The 20252-nt window shown below is 45.1% G+C and overlaps 1 protein-coding gene across 1 annotated transcript; it reads left to right on the forward strand.

Moving 5' to 3' along the window:
* The first annotated feature begins 1387 nt into the window (after positions 1-1387).
* On the forward strand, positions 1388-17791 carry AKIRIN2 (akirin 2). Its single transcript, XM_031610897.2, has 5 exons — positions 1388-2005; positions 12610-12753; positions 13230-13379; positions 17034-17105; positions 17419-17791. Exons 1-5 carry the CDS (start codon positions 1807-1809, stop codon positions 17427-17429), a joined length of 576 nt encoding a protein of 191 aa, XP_031466757.1. The 5' UTR covers positions 1388-1806; the 3' UTR covers positions 17430-17791.
* The last annotated feature ends 2461 nt before the right edge of the window (positions 17792-20252 follow it).

Consider the following 20252-nt stretch of genomic DNA (forward strand, 5'->3'; position numbering starts at 1 on the left):
TCTCCAGCCTTGTTCTGTTTTAGGAAGGCTTGCCAGCATTCTCCTTACTAAGAAAATATTCAGAGTATTTCTGTGCAGAGGAAAAGATAACAGCAGAAGAATCATTCTGGTATTTTCTGTAACTAACATTCATGCAACTGTATTTCCCCCGCAGTCCCAAAGCAGTACACAGAAGAGTTGCTTCTCTTGCCCAGTTCAGAAATGCAGAGGTCAAAACATTGTCCTACATCTGGACCCGTTCTTTCAGGCCAAGGCAATTCAGGTAAACCTAAGGAGAATTTCTCCTCATTGCCCCAACATTATCACTAGCTATCTGTCACAGAGAACATACATCATTAGTAATTACTATCTTCGTGGGGCAGAAGGGCTCTGCCAGGTCAACCCACCATCTAAAGCCTCGGTTAGGCTAAGAGCTGTGCAGCCATGCTGCTGGCAGATTGGCGTAGACTGTGGGGTGCTGCTGGGCTTCATGATACACATACTGCACAGAGAACACACAAAGCAAGAACTTGCTTCGAAGCAATGCTTTTATTTTTCAAGTGCTAGCTTATTTTTCATTAAAACAAACAAACAAACCAAAATCATTAAAATACTGTCCATTTCATCTTCTAAGGACATTTTGATGTTAACACTGAAATTAAGGCACATAAAAGCTGAGGTTGTGCGCACTTTTAGGCCTAGCACCTCCTGTTCACATTTCCACTGTGCTGAACTGTGACACAGTTTACTTCAATTAGGAACAGGAAGGAGCTCAGCCCTTGCCACATAAGGCTGGAGCCACAGCAAGGAAGCCTGGAGCTTGGAGGCTGCTCGTAGCACGGCCGCGTTGAACGAGCCCTCAGCTGCCATCTCAGCCGCTCTGCCCCCGCTCTCCCCCCACACGACGGCCGCAGAGCGCACTTTGCCCTTACTTCAGGCACAGACACGAGCCCTGCGGTCACATCGGCGCTGCCGGACCTGCTCGGCGCTGCCGACACGAGTAACAGCAGCCCCGCAGCCTGCCCGCAGGGCCTGACGCGCACAGCGCGTCTTCTTCTCCCTCGGCATACCCCCACCGCCTGTGGAGAACCCCCACCCCTCCCCCGGGGGGCCCGAACCCCGCAGGCACCACCATCTCACTGCCACCCACAACCGCCCTACAACACACCCCGCCGCCGCCGCCGAGGGGGGATTTAAATCAGAACCCGGAAGCCGGGCCGGGTCGGCGCGGGGCACGCCGGGATTTGTAGTCCCGCCGCCCCCCGCGGGCAGCCCTTCGCCGACCAGCAAGGAGGGGGCGGGGAAACCACAATTCCCCTGAGCCTCCGCGGCCGCCGCCGCCTCAGGTGCGCAGGCGCGGTGCGGGGGGCTGGTTTTTGAATCCGCGGCGTTGTTATTGACGCCATATTGCTGGTGTGGGAGTCACAGAGGGGAGCGCCGCCGCCGCCGCCGCTCGGGCCCCGCCGCCATCGCTCGTCATCGGCGGCCGCGAGCCGGGTAACCGGGCCCAGCTCCGCGCCCCTCGGCCCAACGCCCGCCCCGCGACCCTCCGCGGGCGAAATCGGCCCCGCCGGAGCGCGGGGTACGGCAGGACGGGCGGCGAGAGGGGATCCGGCCGGCCGAGCCGCCGGGGGCCGGGGCCGCTCCCTTGAGAGAGGCCGATAGGGAGGCGACGGAGGCCCTGACGCAGCGGCCCCCTCCTTCCCCTGCCTCCCTTCCTCCCGCCCCAGACAGCGAGGAAGGCGCCTCCGGGCAGGGCCGCTCGCCTCCGTCTCCCCGTCCCCTCTCTCCGAGCCCCGCTCCCCGGCCCGGCCGCCGCCCGGCGCCATGGCGTGCGGCGCCACTTTGAAAAGGACTCTGGATTTCGACCCGCTGCTCAGCCCGGCGTCCCCGAAGCGGAGGCGATGTGCGCCATTGTCAGCCCCGGCCTCGGCCGCCGCCTCCTCCTCCTCCTTCGCCTCCCCGCAGAAATACCTGCGCATGGAGCCCTCGCCCTTCGGAGAGGTGTCCTCCCGGCTCACCACAGGTGATTGGGGGGGGGAAACCCGGGGGGCTGCGGGCAGGGCGTGGGGGAGGAGGGGGTCCCGCGGCCCCCATCGGCCGTTTTACGTCGGCTCGGCGGTTGGCGGCGGCGGGGGCCGGGGCCGGGGCCGGCCCCGCTCGGCTTGGCAGCGTCGCGGCGGAGACACAATGGAAATGGCCGTTTGCGGCAGGAGAGGGGGAGGAGGGACGGGGAGGAAGGGGGGCGGGTAACGCCGCTGCGGGCGGCCGGCCCTGGGAGAGAGGGGTCGGGGCGGGGGGGCTGCGGAGAGGGACCGAGCGAGGGGAGGGGGCGCGGGGGGAGCTGGGCGGTGAGGTCGGGCGGCGGGCACGGAGGGGTTCCTTCTTTTATTTTTTTTCTCGTTTTTCCTTTTTTTTTTTTTCTTCTTCTTCCCATTCCCCCCTACTCCGCCCCCCCTGGTGCCGGGAGAGCCGCAGGGCCGAGCCCGGTTGCGGAAATGCCCGGCGGGGCGGGGACCCGTTCGGAGCCCCCCTGCTCTCGGGGCTGGGAGCGACGGACCCGGGGGGCCGCCGCCCCTCGCCCAGACGTTGTGGGGGGGGTGGAAGGGAGGGGAACGGGGAGGGCGGCCCGTCATCAATCACCCGCAAAACGCCGCCGGGAAAGGCCCGAGCGGATAAAACAAAGGGGCGATCCCGTGTGCGGGCCTTTAATGCGCGTCGCCGCCCCGAACGTGACCCATTCTGCGGCATCCTTCAAGTTTCGGGCGGAAAAAAGCGAGCGATGAAAGCGGTTGTGTGCGAGCGTGAGCTGCCTCTAGGGCAGATAAAATGAGAGCGAGCCGTCTCGCCTCGGAGACGTTGGGCGAGAAGGGTGCCCGTGCTCTTAACGTGCGAGGTGGTTCAGCCGGTGGCCCTGGGCGCCGCGGGTCTGCCTGTGTCACGGCGTCGGGGAGAAATCGGCTCAGCTGGGCAGTTGGGCACGAAGAGAAGAAAGGAACGAATGCTGGCTGGGTGTGCGGGATTGCAGGGGAGTTGGACTAAATGGCCCTCGGATGTCCCTTCCAACTCTGAGGATTCCATGATTTTATGACTGATCGTCCCTTCCCTACTGTTACTTCAGTGGGCAGCTTCCAGTAACGCACTCACTTTGTGCTTGCAGCCAGTAGTGGTGGCAGCGATGAGGTATTAGATCTGTGTCCTTTGTGTGCAGGAAAGAGCCCTCTGTAATTGTCACAGCTTAGCTTTTTGCACTGCTGCCTTCCGTGAAGAAGTTTGCCCCAGGAAACCACTAGTGTTGACCAAGCAGATGACCACTGTGCTTTCAGGCTGCCATCCACGTAGGGGGAATTCCTTTTTTCAGTATTCCTATTTCATGAAACTACATACAGTATGCAGTAGGATACTTTTTTTTTTTACAGATTTTTTTTTTTTAGTATCTGAATAAAAGGAAAAGCTCTGAGGGAGGGGAGTGTATGGAGGGCATACAAAGTACTCGCACTTGGCATGGATGCCTTGCTATTTTTTTGAACCTCTAGGAAAAGATCTCGAATGAGTCAGTGGTCTGCGATGAGCGCTGTGCACTCCCCAGTACAGTAAGGCTTTATATACACGCTGAGATAGGTCTTCAAAACCGGAATTCATTTGATTCTTTCTAGAAGATGTGTGCCTTCATTGCAGTGATTTATTTTGGTTTGTTCCTCTGGGATTTGAAGAGCTGAGATTATGAATATTTAATAGAAATATCATCTGGCCAGTGCGTGTGTATTGCTGGAAGGAGATGAATCAATAAAATTTTCTGCAGAGATGATTACTATGGCAGTATTTGAGGTTATACCTGAATTCCTGTCATACTGTTAGTGATTCTGGCCCTTAAGAACAGAAATGTCACTGAAGTTGAGTGGATCCAGGCCTCATCTCTTGATAAAATCAGAGATGGGGGCTGTAACCTTTGTGGGAAGGTGGTTCTGTACCTGTGAGGATGTTTTGTGTGAGTCGTGGTACAGTAAAAGGAAAAGTGATTCAAAATGTCTGTGAGCACACTGAGTGCTCCTGAGCAAGGCTCAGTGTCTCTGCAAGTTGTGCACATTTACATGGCCCTTGTGTAAAAGCTCCCTCTGTTTTCTGTTCCAAGCAAAAGAAATTACACAGCGAGAGTGCAAATGTCAGTGTGAAGGAGCTTGCTTACTTTTTCCTTTCAGTTGAATTTAGGGGGATCGTGGCATGTTGAAATGAAATGAAATATACCCAGTGGATAAAATAGAGCTTTTAAAGGAGCCATTTGAAACATTCTGTGGGATTTGCCCCATCTAATTTTGTAAATGCATATCTGACCTAATAATTTGTGGGATTCTGGATAGTTGTGTGGAAGAAATGGATGGCTTATTCTACAGCTCTGACTAGGAACAAGGCAAAGGACACTTGAAAAGTATTCACTGCTCTCCATTGACCGTAAAAAGGTGGTGACACACTGGAACAGGTTGCCCAAGGAGGTTGTGGATGCCCCATCCCTGGAGGCATTCAAGGCCGGGCTGGATGTGGCTCTGGGCAGCCTGGTCTGGTGGTTGGCAACCCTGCACATAGCAGGGGGTTGAAACTCTATGATCATTGTGGTCCTCTTCAACCCAGGCCATTCTATGATTCCCGATGCCGATGTGTACATTTGGGTCGCATAAATCTTGCCTTCTCTCTGAGGAGAATTCCAGTCAGATTTTACAAGTCTTCCCAGCTGAGTCACTGTTTGGTTTTGGTTTTTTTTTTTTTTCCTGTATTGAGAAATGCATAACAATAGCCAGAGTTCACTCCAGTTAGGGTTTTCTCAGGCTCTTCCTGTAATGCTCACAATTCCAGTACTTAAGAAGTATCTGAATTTGATTTATTGAAATTACTTTGATATGAAACCTAATGCTGATACTTTGTTTTAACTTCATGCAAAAGGATTTTTTCTACCTGGTGCTGTTTAACTTCACCCAGCAGAGAATATATCAGCACCAGAACTTAGCACATGGTTAATCATTTCAAACATGGATTATCTGGAAGCAGAATCTGAACTGCTAGAGGGAGGTGCAGAGAGCGAAGAACACAGTGTGGCAGTCAGATGAGAAAACAGCTGTCTCCAAGAGTGGTCATAGACAAATAAACGACGCGTCTGTTTGAGAGGCAAGGCTTATTCAAGATGAAACTTATATCTCACAAGAGTGCTTTAATATTCTGTGGTTATTTGAACAGCTGTTAGATCACTTCCAGTTTCTCAATGAATTTGGCAGCCAAACTATAATTGTGGCTTCACCGTCTATATTTTCTGTGGAGTTGACCTTCCAATTACTTGAGCATACTTTGTGAGTGTGTTTGGTAATTCTGGATACTGTTGTTTGCATCTAGAATTATCTGCTTAAAAGCACATTCACGTAGGATACAGCTGCCTGATGTAAGGTGGCTCTAGCTCTGAGAAGTTTCCTACTGCTGAGACAGTACCTGAGAGTACTACTTGGTTGTCAGTTCTTGCTTGCAGTAAGGCTGATCTGTGTGTTCTGAGTAGCTCTATTGGTTAGAGCCCTACAACTGATGATGGCTGGAATGGCGGAGATGGGAAGGTAGTTAGAAACATCTGCAAGTCACCAGGCACACACTGTGCTGTGGCTGAAATATGGCCCAGCGGGTGGACTGTGTGAGAAGGGGCTGGAGAGCTGCATGGCTGCATGGGTCATGTGCTATGTGTGTTCCCTTTCCTCAGCCGTCCTCAGGGTGCTGTCTTGTTTTTAAGCTATTACATACATTTTTGAGTCTGGAAGGAAGAAGTGGCAGTGTTTCTTGTATTCTCTGCTGAATGAATTTTGCATTCTCTGCTGGAGAACCATTACTTGCAGTTTTACCTTGATGAAAGGTCACGTTTTGGGCAAGAGAATGTGGAATGTATTGCACTCTAGTCGTTTGCTGAATTCAAGGGCATGTCAGTGCTAGGAAGCCCACATGTCTGAATGCTTGAGGCTGAGGTCCCAGCAGGAGGTGCAGTCCAAAAAACCAACTGGCAGGGGCTGAGGGGGGTGTGTTGGCAGGGTCCTTGGCTATGGCATAGTAACTGAGAAAACAAACCCGATGGGTAGCTTTCTTCCACACTTCCATTTCAGAATCAGAGGATAAGCTGCAGCTAGAACTTAGCAGAATCCAAAAGAATGTTGTATTTAAAAATAGTTTGTGAAATCCCTTAAAAATCCCCAAGCAAACTGTGCAGTTCTTCTCTCCATCAGAAGACATCCGTGTACTCAGACATTCCCCCAGTGGTGTCGCAAACCAGAAATGGGAGTGGGTGGGGTTATGGAGAACAGCTTCACCTCGGGTCACTGGTTGGGATCCAAGCGGGGATAATGTCGAAAATCAGACGGCGTATGGAAACTATTGAATTGATGTGCTCTTTGGTAATGGGTATGCACAATTAGTATTTGCTGCTTCAGTGGCGGTCTGACGGCAAATGGCTGTAGTCAGAGATGGCAAACAGAGTCGGTTGTGAGACGCCGTCTTCTGAGAGATGAATAAATAGAAAACAGTTTAATTTCTTAAATATATGCTCTTCCCTTTCACAGAGTAATCTGAAAAATTGAGTCTAATTACCAAAAATGTTGAAAGTTATGCAAGAAAATGACTTTGACCTTTCTGAGTAGGAAGAGCTGCAAGTCTTCCCCGTAGGCTGTCCTCCTGTGACCTTTCGGTTGTCCTCTTGAGCAAACAGAGAGCCGCGTCTCTCCGCAAGCTCTGCTCGGGCTGCAGCCAAGGCCAGCTCTGCATTTCCAGCGCACAAAACGCAGTGGGTTTGGAATGCGTTGGTACCACCGCATCTCCTTCTGCCTAATTTCTGTTTTGTTAACTTTTATTGGCTTGTGTATTTATTGCTAAATTGCTTTGGCACGGTGCCAGGCTTCTTATTGTGCTCCAGTATGGCAGAAATCATTAGGATTTTAAAAACAAAACATTCCCAGCCCTTAAAAAAAATAGAACAAAACCCAGAAAAAGCGCATAATGACGGCATCTGGATGCTATAATTTAATCTGTATGAGAAGTTTCTGTATAGATTCCTGTGGTGACTATAAATATTAAATGCCTTTGGTCTTCGATGTCATAAAATATCGAAGCAAATTTTTTGTTTCAGTGGCAAGTCTGATAGATGCACTGTGACGTTTTTGTGTGTGCGAAGAGAAAGATCTAATTGCTGTATCTAATACATTTTGCATCGCTTGATTTATTTTTCATCACTCAACCCCTTGATCGGGAGCGCTGGGATTTCCTGAAAGAACACATTTGCAGAATGAGCTAATGCATGTATGAGCATCGGGCATGTCACGGGAGAAGCAGAACCTTCATCAGGCTGAGGCGTCAAGTAATTGAATCTCCTGAGGTAGCCAGTTCTGGGCTGCAGGATCCGTGACGAGCTGCTTCTGGAGCTGCAGGCACTGCTGCCAAGTGTCAGCGCCGTACCCTTCCTGCTTTCTGTCTTAGAGCCTGCTCCTCTGAGATGAGCGTGCTTTCCTAAAGTATACATTCTGTTACTGAAGTCTAATGCAGCATGCCTAATTAAGAAACTTAACTGGAGTGATTGATGTCTGTGACCAAAGCAAGAAGAGGAATATCTGGACCGTTTTAATTTGTCTTGTGTCTGTGGAGTCCCTGTTTATGTAGATTAAAAAAAAAAAAAAAACAACCAACAAATGGGGAATATTGTTAATCCATTGCTTTGCTGCAGTGCTGTCCTTTCCAGAGGAGATGCCAGCATCCTAACATTGATTTTGTGTGTCTGGAGAGATCCAAATTTGGACTGTGGTAACACCTTCAACTAAATGTTGAGTAAGGGTGAAAAGCCTGAACTAGAACAGTGGAACAGATTGGGCTCAAAAGGAGCTTCGAGCCATTGAGATGCGTGCTGCTGGCATCACGAGAGCACTCCATTGATTCACTTAGACAAAATCTCAGGTGTGGCTGAGGTTTGGATGCATATGTTGAATGGTGACATTGCAAACTGAAACCTGAACTATAGCTTCCATTTCAGGCCAGGAAAAAGTGCTACTCTGATTTCAGCCTATTGAGTCACCTTCCTACTTATTTTGCCAATGTTTCCTTCAGCTAAATGGGAGAAGTCGGGAACTGAGATGTGAAATTGCTGGTTTGAAAATCAAGCCAAAAAGAAAAATCCTTCAGGGGAAACAATCGGCATCTTCATGGTTGATAAGAGGTTATTAAAATGGAGAAAATAATTGCTTGCCTTGTTACCTTTTCAGATGGAACGACTGTTGCCCTTGTACGTAATTTCTAGGCAATTACAGGTCAGGATGAAGTAATTAGATGACAGAATGATGAAAAAGAACAATTTCTTGTCTCTTATCGTGAGTTGAAGGAAGTAGGCATCACTCCTTGGGAGTAAATATTTGGCTTTGTAATGCATTAGCGTGACATATCGTATTTCAGATCCCAGGCTTGAATTCTGGTTTGCCCCTTCAGGTTTCATTCTCTTAGTTGATTGTGAAAGCAACATTAAGTGTGTAATTCTGCTTCCCTCATCTTCCCTCATCTCAGATTCAGAAGGAGGACTGGGGTGAATGCTGTCCTTGCTTGATTGCAGTGTTAAACAAACAAATATATTTAACGTCATGATCGTAACAGCACTCTAGATGAAAAACAATCCATGCATGTCATTGTGTTCAGATCTATTCAGCTGACTCCCCCTCGTGCTGACAGCAGCCCCCTTTTCTATTCTTTATGCTGGCCTGGAACCTGGCCCTTTTAAATAAGGATGGAGAAGGGGACACGTGGCACATAGTCTGTGCCCAGCATCCATGGTCATTTCTGAATTGGAAATGTCACCTGAGAAGTCCTCATGCGTTGCAACATGGTGGCAGTGTGGGTTTTTCTTGCTACTGCCCCAGATGGAGCAGGCCCAGTTCTCATGCTCAGCACCTCAGCCTGGTGTTTCCTGGCAGCCAGCTGTGTGCCTCCAGATATATCTGCAGCCAATGGGAAGTGAAGTTAAAATGGAACAGAGGGTAGGCTGCAGAGAAAGATTGGTTGTATGGAACACACCACCTCTTACCATCGTACATAAGATTGCTGCCTGAAGTACAGTGTCTGCTTGAACTTTGGCACCAATAAAGATGGCAGCGAGTCCAATTTAAAATAGCTAACAAATTCTGATGTATGGGATTCGTGTTCTCACTTTATAGTCTTAGAGGCTTAGTTAATTTGGGTTTTCTTTAATGAGTACACCTCCAGATTCTAGATTTTAATGTCTGAAGTAATTCATTAAATGAAATAACTGCCATTGTCGGAAAAGGCAGTTTGGGCCTCCTTATTTAAGGAACACAAAAGGAACATGTCCTGTGTTTGACACCAGATGAACGCCCGTTTTAATTCAGTCGTCAGCTGCAGAGAGAATAGCTAGAGTTAATTGGAAGTGAAGGAAATTAAGAACTAACTTGAAAAGGCAAGAAGGCTTTCTGGAAGCAGAAGCATTATTAAAAATAAGGGATGTGAATAAATGTGCCTGTATTCCTTCAGTGAATTTGGATGCACTCCAGCTGTTTTATGCTTTCCTGAAAATAATACAGTAAGTTATCCCTTAATAGTTGAGTGAAATGTTTTTACAAAGAGGTGTCATTCAAATCAGATCCAGATCAGTCTTAATCAGGCGTTGGTTCAGTGACATCAAATTATCATTCAGGCTTGCATGTAAAACCAATCGTGAAGACAAGTGGTAGATTTTATGTTGCTGTATGTCAACTAAAATAGACCTACTCAGTCTTGGGTGCTGCCTGTTTAATTTCAGATATTCCAAGTCCAGTTACTCACTTGCAAAGTCATTGAATAGTTTGGTGCTGTGTTAAACGAGCGAGTTTCACTTATTAATCTTCATTTTACGAGTGGAGGGCATTAGGAGGTGAATCATTGGCACAGCCAGGTTGCGTGCTGCTGGCAGTGCAGTGTCGAGCACCCCCACCTGTGGGCCAGTTGTGTGCTCACCAACGCTGCTTCACATCTCCTGAATCAGTCTGTATGTAGGAATTCTGTTAGCCAGCACAGGCTAACTGCGTGCCCGAGTCTTCTGGCAGGACTTCAGGTTCCAGGCTTTTTTCTGTCTTCTTTTTCTTACCTGGTGGCAGTTTGCAATGCAGACAGTGCGCTGCTGTCGTTTCTGCTCCCTACTGTGTTTGTTTAGCTGCAGAGCTTTCCCTGAAGGTAGTGTTGCTGTGCAAGCTGTCAAAGGAGCTTTTATGGGAGGTGATGTTGCAGTAGATCTGTCCATAGCTTTTTTCTTATGATTTATGATTGTCAGAGCAATACTAGAAGACAGCAAATTAGAAGTAGATGAAGCTACTGTAATATTGATATATTTGTGTATTCCTTGGTGCATGGAACTTTACTTTCTGTTCCAGTTGTACTGTTTGTTCCCAGAGTCAGTACATGCTTATTTTTTCCCCTTTTATCTTGCTAGTGCTCCTTCTGTTCTGGTTGGGTTTTATGCATTCTCTCTGAGTATTTTCTGTGTAATTTGCAGACGTGGTTAGGGCTGGAAGAAATCTGCCTGATGGCTGTTGGTTTAAAACCGTTGATTGGAGTCTGTTCAGATTTTTTCTTAACATTTTTGAAGGTTAATCTGGTTTGAAAATATTGCTACGTATAGGTAATATTAAAGAGAGCTATAGAGAAGACTTAGCAAAGTTGTTATACTCCAAATTTGGCTGATATTTTTGCAGTTCATACAGAGTTTGTAAAGCAAAACGTGGCCAAGACCACGTAGTTGCAGTGGAGAATCCATATATATGGTTATGTTCACCAGGTAACATAAATACCTGGTATGTACCCTTACAGTCAGGTTTCTTAGAGCATAGATGGTGTTTCTTGGAGCTTTAGGACAGGTGTGACTTTATCAGCTAACTGGGTTCCCACTCAGAGGCGAGCAGTGTCCCTGGAGCCAGAACAGCACTTGATTCTGAGGAAGAGGATTGTTTTGCTGCCCTAGTGCTGTTGAGTTGAAATGTTGCAACACCACCTCCCAACATCTGGTACCGCACCTATGTGACAAGTTCTACCTGGGATTCTACTTCAGTTTGGAAGCCTGAGTCTTTAACCTGATTTGTATATTTCTGTACCTCAGTGGAGTATAGTTCGTAGTTTGTCCTACAACAGTAGGAATCCTCCAGCCTCCACCTTCCTCAGTTTCCTTAATTTCCCTACTGTGCTCCTTATATTATCTGCAGTTGCTGCTTCTTTGAACCAAGTTACCATAAGAACTGTACAAGCACTGTGGGCATAGGATTGAAAAGGTATAAATTGCAGAGCGCTCTTGGTCCAGGAGCAACATCCATACAAGCTCCTTGGAGAAGGTGCTGATACTTCTGTTGGCTGGAAGTGATTTCCTTGCCCGTGAATGGGAAGCCCCTAGATTGACTCGTGCAACTAAAAATCAGCCACCACCTCTGAACCAGAAATTGACAAATGTTTGCTTCTGCTTGATCTGGCACAGGCTTCAGCCACTTACTGAAACAGCTTTTTGCTGAAGTTAACTTGCTTCATATGGGTGCTTACTAGGAAATGTTCAATTGCAGTACCTCAAGAACATTTGGTTCACAAACACTGAAAACTGATGTAGAAGGTTTTATGGTGAACAGAAACAGGAAGGAACTGAGTTGGAGCTTTTTGCAACCCTGACACAATCAGAGCGACGTGTGTGTATGTGAGCCTTGAAAGGCCATCTCTGCCTTAAGTCTAGAAGCTTAATGTCGGGGAAGCAGACAGTTTAGGGAAACGCAGTTTTGTTTGGTTTATAAGTAGGTTTGAGCATTTAAAAGAATTGTTGTAGAAAGGGAGTCTTTGGAGTTCTCTTTGTTTGAAGGTCTCCTGGAGGAGTAGGGGGGAAGGAGTTTTCTCCAAAGGATGTCCATTTTGGGGCGGTGATGTTCCCGAGAGCTTTTTGTTGCGTGGAATTTCAGAGAGGAAGCGCCACAGGGTTGGTCATCTTGTTGCAGGGCTTGCTGTTTTCCTTGGGAGTTCTCATCTCAACAGAGATGAGATTATTAGAAGCACCTGCTATATTACCCAGTGCTGGTCAAATGCTGACTTACCTATTGCCATATTCTCTTAAGAGAGGCTATTGATCCATCCACGGGGTTTATTTGGATAGATCTGAGGCTGTGAAGTGTTGTGGAAGGCATTTGTTTTTGTCTGTTGGTTTCCATTTCTTGGAGGGTTTAAGCAGTAGCTGCTTTATGAATACTTGGTTAGAATTGCTTCCTTCTCTACTTTGCTGCTTAACTTAATTTTTATTTGTGTGTATCATCCAGTTTTTGGTTCTTACTTTTCAAAATTAGACTGTTTATTGTTGTTAGCTGTACCCCAGCACTGACACTTGACCTTAACAAATAATTTGCTCATATGTTTTCTTGTGAAAATGCTCTGGACTTAACGCTTCTCAGTTAGTTTCATTATTTGCTTTGTGTCCTGGGTATAATGTGTTACCATTTGGGGGGGACTTACGTGTTTAGTTGTTAGCATCTCTTGATCATCTACAGTTGATGCTCTAGTGGAAATAAAGTTAAGTGAAATGCTGAAATGTAATTTTAGGTTTAATTCTTTTTACTGTTTTTCTTCTAGAACAAATTCTGTACAACATAAAACAGGAGTACAAACGCATGCAAAAGAGGAGACACTTAGAAAATAGTTTCCAGCAGACAGATCCTTGTTGTTCTACTGATGCACAGCCACATGCATTTCTTCTTACTGGACCAGCTTTGCCAGGTAACCAGAGCATTCTGTGTAATTTTGATGTGTGTTCTCAGATTCTGAGGAAATCATTTTCCGTTGTTGCTGCCTGTGTTATTTCTCTCCAGTTTCTGTTTCTTTTCCAGGGGGGCAATAATAGCATTAATCTGGAAGTTTACCAGGTTTTCTTCTTTCCCTGCCACTGATCTTGTAATAGGCTGTTATAAAGCAGCTGTCTTTGCAAAAATACATTGTAGTTTTAATATAAAATAGAAGGTTGAGTTTGTAAATGGCAACTGTCATTTGTGCTACACTGTGTAATGCTCCTAGTTTTTGTTATAGATGTCCTCCTTTTACAGCTAAGATTCCCTTTAATTTGAAGTATTCAAGTGGCACAGAAGCTCTTTGTAAAATTCCTTTAATGTAAAAGATGTGAGGAAAACTGATTATAATACTGGTTCTGAATTCCTTGCAAGCAGGACGTGGGTTATGCCCCAATATTTTTGTCTTAGGTACTTCATCTGCAGCATCATCACCATTGAAAAAAGAACAGCCTCTGTTTACTCTCAGACAAGTTGGAATGATCTGTGAACGTTTGCTGAAAGAACGTGAAGAGAAAATCCGTGAAGAGTATGAAGAAATTTTGACCACAAAACTTGCAGGTATGTTAGTAGTTCAAAATAATGTGCTAGCATGAATTCAAAAGCTTTCTTTTTTCTTCTTCTCATTTTTGTATTATGCTGTGGTGTTCTTTTTCCTGAGCTAGTCTGATTAAGGAATGAGATTGCATACAGGGCAGATAAAGCTGTGTAGACTCTTTGATAAGATTTTCTGTTCTGCACTGTCTTGGAGAGAAACTGTGACTCCTGGGTATTACTAATCAATGGAAACAGAGGTTTTATTTCACACAGAACTTTCTCTCGCTGCCGTGTTGGAATTGATCATTTCCTCTTCATTTTTTTTTTGCCAGAAAGACTTTCTATTTTACTTCTTTAAAAGCTCTTTGTGAAGGATTTTTTTTTTCCTGCTTGGAAACTGACTTCCTTTTTTTGGAATTTGGCAAGAAGACACAGTACCTAAGACTTCCCTTTCTCTTCCCAGTACTTACATTGCACTGCTGCCAGCGGTGTTGGGTAGCTGCTTCCGTGTCAGTAATTTAGCTGCATTTCTGTTCCCCTGTGTTGAATTCTTGCATTTTCTACCAATCAGCCTTGTGTCAGCTTAGCTTTTGATAAGGATCTTGTTAATGCTAGCATTGTGAAAAGGACTTTTCTTCAGTTGTCAGTGTCTTCTACTTCTAAGTGCTTTGCTAATGTCTGAGGACCTAATTTTGGTGTGTTCAGAGGTAGGTGTCTTCACAATATGATGTGGTATCTAATGCGTAGTATGATTGTAATGAGCATTTCAGGTCACACTTTGGCAGTGAGTTTGCTTTTGAATACCTGTTGCTGTTGTGTCCCACCTGAAAACACATCAAATTAAAGTTAGCCAATCTCTGGATTCAGGAGCCAGCCCTTCTGTGGGCGTTGTCCATGCAAAATGTCACCAGGCTTGTGTCAGACTGCTGGGTTGCACATGACAGTGTTGTGTCTGCACCTGAGTCTGTGTTCATGTTCTGTGCTTTCTGATCTGCCATCCTGAAGTCTGTGTTTTTTTAATGTATAACTAGCCCTATATACTTAGTTTTCTTTGGACCTAATATTTCGTTTCTAGATTTTTCTTTTTTAACCTGATTCAGGCTGATTAATTGAAACTAGTCTTTTTTTTCTTCTAATTTATGTATGTTAGGAATGGAGTCCTTTCTTACATTCTTAAATGCATTTCAGTTAGCAGTGATGATGATAACCCACTGAAGACCAGATATGCTCGTTGATTTGTCTCAGACGGTCTTTGAGTCCAACTTGCAGTTCTTTACAGCAGGAACCTCTGGCACTGTGTGTTCTTGCATCAGACTGAAAGGGAACTTCTGGGAAGGGGAACAGTGCCTTCTCCTAGGGCCTGAGGGCAGCGTACAGTGAGATGAGATGAGGTTTATTTCCTCATAGGGTAATCTCCAGAAGAACTAGTTATTGCATCCCATATATCGTACCAGTAGTGAATTCTTAGTATTACACAGGAGTTGAGATAGAAGAATTGAGCATAATTCCTTCCACAGAAGACCACTTGCATCTTTCTGCTGACAGAGTGATTATATCCTTAACTCTGTACAGTGAGGTGAAAACTCATTCTTACAGACTAGTGAAATTAATGGAAATGTAACTGGAAATTGTGTAACAAATATTGACTTGCTTCTTTCAAGTGACTGAACGGAATGTTTGGATCTTGGATATTTTCTTCATTCCTTTCCTGAATCATGCTTTTCTTGGAGGTAGTTAGCCAGATACTGCCTTTTTTGTTTTCCTCTGCCATGTTCTTTGTGAGCGGAATTGCCTTTCATGCAGTGTGAGTGATGGAGTGATGAATGGAAAGCTGAGGTCTCTGTGATGCCCCGATTTCCCCTCCTGTCTCTGTTATTTGAAACCTCTGTGTTAGCATAAACTTGGGTTTGCAAAATCCTTTGCAGATTTGAGAACCAGGGGGAAAACTGCAAGGGGCTAAGTGAAACTTCAGCTTGAAAGTAGTTCTAGAACCTGCTTGTGAAAAAGAACTCTGTTACTGCAGTTTGAGTTATGTATTCATAGTAACAGTGCTTGTATTTGTGGCATTTAGCCATCTTTTGACTTGAAATAGCTAAAACTTGTCATAGGGGATTCCATTGGTGCAAGTATCTTTACAGGTGTTCATTTCAGTTTTCATCAGTTCACTATAGATCACTTTTACCTTCGGATTCCTTAACTTCCTTATGCTGAATGCCACAAACAGGGGTTTTTCAGTAAGTGTGGATTCTCAAAATTACCAAAACCAGATTTTTAACAGAGACGGTGCTACGAAGTGGCTGTGTGTGTGGACTTAAACCTGTGAAGAAGAAAGCTCGTAGCTTTGGTTCTGGACTTTAATACATTCTTTCAGGAAAAGTTCCAGTTGCTGTTGTTTTTGGAAATGGTTTCTGGGCATCAAAATCCTTCAGTCTGCTCTTTGTGTTATTTGTTGTTTGGCTAAGATCCTCACGTGGCTGCTGAAAAGCCATCGGTCAGAACTGCAGTGAAACAGAGGTTCTGCTTGTGGGCACAGGGGAACTGGCTGCCACGGTTCTGGGCCCGCTCGCTCAAGGATGAATGTCCTTAGATGGCCGGGCTTTGGGCTGCTGCTGCACTGCTTGCTGATTACTGATACGCTGTTTACTTCAAAGGTGAAGCTCCTCCCTGCAAGAGGATGGGGACTTTAATGGGGCAAACCTGTGGGACTAGGAACTACTCCAAATCTAACTGCATTTTTGGTTGAAGATTGCCTTCTTTGACCTTGCCCTTTTCTCAGAACACCCCACATTGCTGCACATGTATTTTTCCACAAGGGAGGAAGGGGAATGGAGAGGAGCGGCATCTGGTAGATATTACTCTCCTTGTTCAATTTCTTAGTTCTGAAAGGTGATATCCTGCTGATGAGTGCACTATTAATACTGAACAAAATATCGTGAATGTATGGATGTGTGCATAGAAATGATAGTAGTTCTGGGAAATAATGCTTAGTTCAAAGCCAAGTAAATACGTTTGATATCTCAGTTCCATTTCAGATCGCTCAGTGGCTCTTCTCATGAAGTTCAGAGTCAGCTGCATCTCCCCTGTTGTGGCTGCTTTTGTGACTAGAATTAGTCAAGCATTAGCCACTTCACATCTCATGCTTTTAGTTTGTCTGTGCTTTTTGATTTCCTGGCAGAAAGTATTTCTAACTCGTTAGCAAATCCTTTTCCCATACTTCTTTGTTTCCATATCATTAAATTAATTTTCTTGCATCTGGTAGTGATAAGAGCAGTGAGAAGTTACACTTCCAATGCTAGCACTGACCATAATACCATGTTTGCTTAACTACTTTGCCCCTGATAGGCATCTGTGAAACGGGTGCATTCAGTTACTTCAAAACATTCTGACACTTAGCAGGTACTAGGTATATTGAGATCTTTGTGTACATGTGATGCACTTATCTGGGAGAGTATTACTGCTTTTCTATGGGAAATCCTTTTAATTAACGGGACGTACTGCAGTGTTGTTCTTTGGAAATGGAGAAGAATGGCAGCTGTGAGCTGTGTGAAGGCACGTGAAATTACTCTTAGTGGATGTGTGTTTAATTGCTGTGATCTGTATGGTATGAAAAGTAGCCTTAAATATTTCTCAGCCTGAGTTAATCTTAATACTCATACTTGTAATGCTTTATGCTTGCAGAACAATACGACGCGTTTGTGAAGTTCACGCATGATCAAATCATGCGACGATATGGAGAACAGCCTGCCAGTTGTGAGTATCTATTTCTTCCGCTTCCTGCAGCAGCATTAGGTTACTGACCTTGCAGTAGCTTAAATGGCCATTGTTTGATGCTAGGCTTCAGCTAGGCCCTGAGGTAAAAATGCTTGATGTTGACAGTATGGAGAACCAAGGTTGAAAGGAAGATGTATGATAAAATGCAGCTCTCACTTAACACACGGAGCTGTCTCCCATTACACGCTGATTTTTGAAATAACTTTGGGTATTGCCATAGCAGATTTGCATAGACCCTGCTTTTGTTAACTTCGTTATTAATTCCTCTTTTTTTTTTTTTTCCTCTTTGCAGACGTTTCATGAATCACATTTTCTGCATATGTGGGCTGCCCTATCCACCCCGTTTTATTGTTGCAAGCTGTCCCAGTAATGACTTGCAGCAATGCCATATTTTTTCCCCCTGTGAACACAGGTTATTTCAAGCTTTTGTCAGTGGCAACCACTCTTATGCAGCAACTGGTTTTGGAGTGCTCCCTGATGTCAGTACCACCTGGATGTGGACCTTTGCTACCTGTAATAATACCAGTGGCCTCATTTGCTGTATCATTACAATTTGGCTTCTTATGTTAATAAGTTTGAAAAAGTAAAGGATTAAAGCTGATGTTCTAGAAGTTGCCCTTCACTGGTTGTGTAAATAAAAATGTAGAATGACACTTCTGACTGAAGTTAGTGTGGTTTTCATAACTGTGCACTACAACAAAGCTGTAATCACAGTTAAATTAGAATGTAATCCCAGGACAATTTTAAGCAAATAGCCCACAGTACTGCCTGTGAAATAGTGAAGGAGGGCATTTCTGTATTCCATGACTTTTTTGGGGGTTAAGAATGGGTTTATATGATTTCTCATTTTTGTAGTTTTTATTTATTCTCTCAGTCTTTAACAAATGTTTATTGCTGCAATTTTTCAGTGTATCATTGTTTTACTGCCCTTGTAGTACTGGAATTTAGTTGGAAGAATAAAACATTTACTTCTAATCTGTTTGTTTTTAATACGCAGGTGGAACTTTTGCCATATATGAATAAACTTAAATCTGAGTGTTTAAATGAAAACTTTATTCACCAGCAGCAGTGGGTGGGTCAGAATTTTTAGACAAGGAAAAAAGTGGATGCAAATGTTACATAAGTCTTCAGAGGCTGTGAAATGTGTTGGGTTGGATGCGGTCTGTAGTTACGGAGGCATGTTTGTTATACAACTGACAGTGCTGCTTTAACTGACTGCCGCTGACTCAACAGCTGTGCTCATCTTCCTTCAGTTTTGAATGACACATCAGAGGAGATGTGCTCACGAGATAGAGCGGCTGCTTGCACCACAAGCTGCAACTACCCAGGTGCTGGAAGAGCTGGAGGTGTGCAATCTCTGTGTGCTGGTCCAGGAGTTTGTTCTTAGATACGCTCAGCTGTTTCCAAACTGCTGTATCAGGGGTGGCTGCTCTTGTCTGTGCAATTCTGAGTCACTGTAAATGACTGAAATGTTGTTGCTACATGGTGATTCCAGATCTCTGTGCTATGGGTACAAGTATTGCTCATCACATTACTTGGATTATCTGTTTCTGGGACTCAGGAGCTTTTTTGAAGTAATCTCTTGGTTAAACTGTTCTCTGCATTAACTTACTGTCAGCCTCTGCTTAAGTGGAAGCCTGTATGCCTCCACTTCAAATTAATGGGGAAAAGTTGTAGTTGAAATGTAATTGCAACTTCAGCTGGTAGATCTACACAGTCATAGGGATCCAGAAAAGCTGTGTGAGTTCTGGCTCTATGAATTTTATTTCCTTTAGTAGTGACATAGGTGCAGAGCTATGCACAAAGCCGCAATATCTATTTTCTGCATGCTTTCCCAAAGCCTATTTGACTTTATCTGACCTCTAGAAAGAATATTTTCTTTTTAACTGTATTTCAGAATGGTCGAAATAAGAACTCTGTCACTTTTGGGTCTTCCATTGCTGAATGTAATAACAAAACTGTTGGGGGGCTGTCACTTCTGTTTTCTGTCTTGGGGTTCTCAGCCCCTTCCTTGCCGCTCCTCAGGTCTCCACGTGTTCACCTTGTCTAGGTGAGGAAAGCTATGGCTCCCAGATGACCAGCGCACAATTCCAGCAGCCTCATGCACCTCCTTTATCACCTGTGTTCCAAAGGTCCTTGCTCTGGCTTGATAGAAAACAGTATGTGCCTGAGAATTGGTGGTAGAATTAAAATAACAGCTGTTGTGATTGTGTCTCAGCTTATCTTAATTATCTTAACGTTCAGGACATTAAGAGCCATTAGAAACAAGAAGTGATGTCATACTAGCACCCAGTTATTCCTGTGCTGCCCCACATTCATGCATAGTAAACAGCCTGCTGGCAGAAGAATGCCACGCGGGTGCCTGTTCATCATAGCTGCGGTATGCTTCATCTGAGCCTGTTTGGAAAATAAGGTTGCATTCTTTGAAGTCTTTTTTTCTCCTGCTGCTTGGATGGGCTCCTTTCTCTAAGCTCAGTGATTGATAGCTGATGTGATGACTGTCACACAACAGGCTTGCAATAGGTAGCATGCTCATCGTTGGGAAAATGGTTGGCTGCTTTTTTACTATGGTTATGTGATGGGATCTGGTGGTGCTTAAAGGACACATCTGCTTTGGAGGCTTTTCAGAGGTGTTGTGGAGGGCTTAGAGATACATTAGAAAGGGGTAAGAGTAACTTTTTTTTTTCTTCCCTACTTGTATGTATCTGCAGTCTGAAAGCAAAGCAAATAGAAGGCTTTGCAGCGTTGAAGATCTTGGTTAACCTGTTTTTAAGATAGTGATGCTTAAAGTCTTTCCAGACAGATCCTTGTTACTGTAAAGTGAGAAAGCAGCATGCGCGTTCTGTGTGTTGATTTTTGTCTAGATAAGGAAGCACATAACCATAAAGATTCTTCAGCATTTTTCAAGGCTGAAAGGGAAGGAGATACATGCAGTCTTGTGCTGGTGCTCGAGACCTGCTATTTGTCTTACACAGCAGGACTGTTACCGCAGTGTGGGTAGGAGCTGTGCTGTGAAGCTCACTCTGGTCATGAGCTGGTTGTTGGGAAGGATTTACCTGTGTGATTCCACAACCGGTTTGTGCTCTCATTGTGAAGCGTTGCTCATGTCTTTGCAGAGAAGTAATT

Source organism: Phasianus colchicus, chromosome 2 (genome assembly GCF_987193195.1).
Source record: "Phasianus colchicus chromosome 2, bPhaCol1.hap1.1, whole genome shotgun sequence".
NCBI classification, from domain to species: domain Eukaryota; kingdom Metazoa; phylum Chordata; class Aves; order Galliformes; family Phasianidae; genus Phasianus; species Phasianus colchicus.

Excerpts from the sequence above, each read along its gene's own strand:
- AKIRIN2 (XM_031610897.2), top strand. The coding sequence starts at position 1,807 with ATGGCGTGCGGCGCCACTTTGAAAAGGACTCTGGATTTCGACCCGCTG. Across the intron at positions 12,754-13,229 it reads TACTGGACCAGCTTTGCCAG|GTACTTCATCTGCAGCATCA; the intron begins GTAACCAGAGCA and ends TTTTTGTCTTAG. Across the intron at positions 13,380-17,033 it reads TTTGACCACAAAACTTGCAG|AACAATACGACGCGTTTGTG; the intron begins GTATGTTAGTAG and ends TTATGCTTGCAG.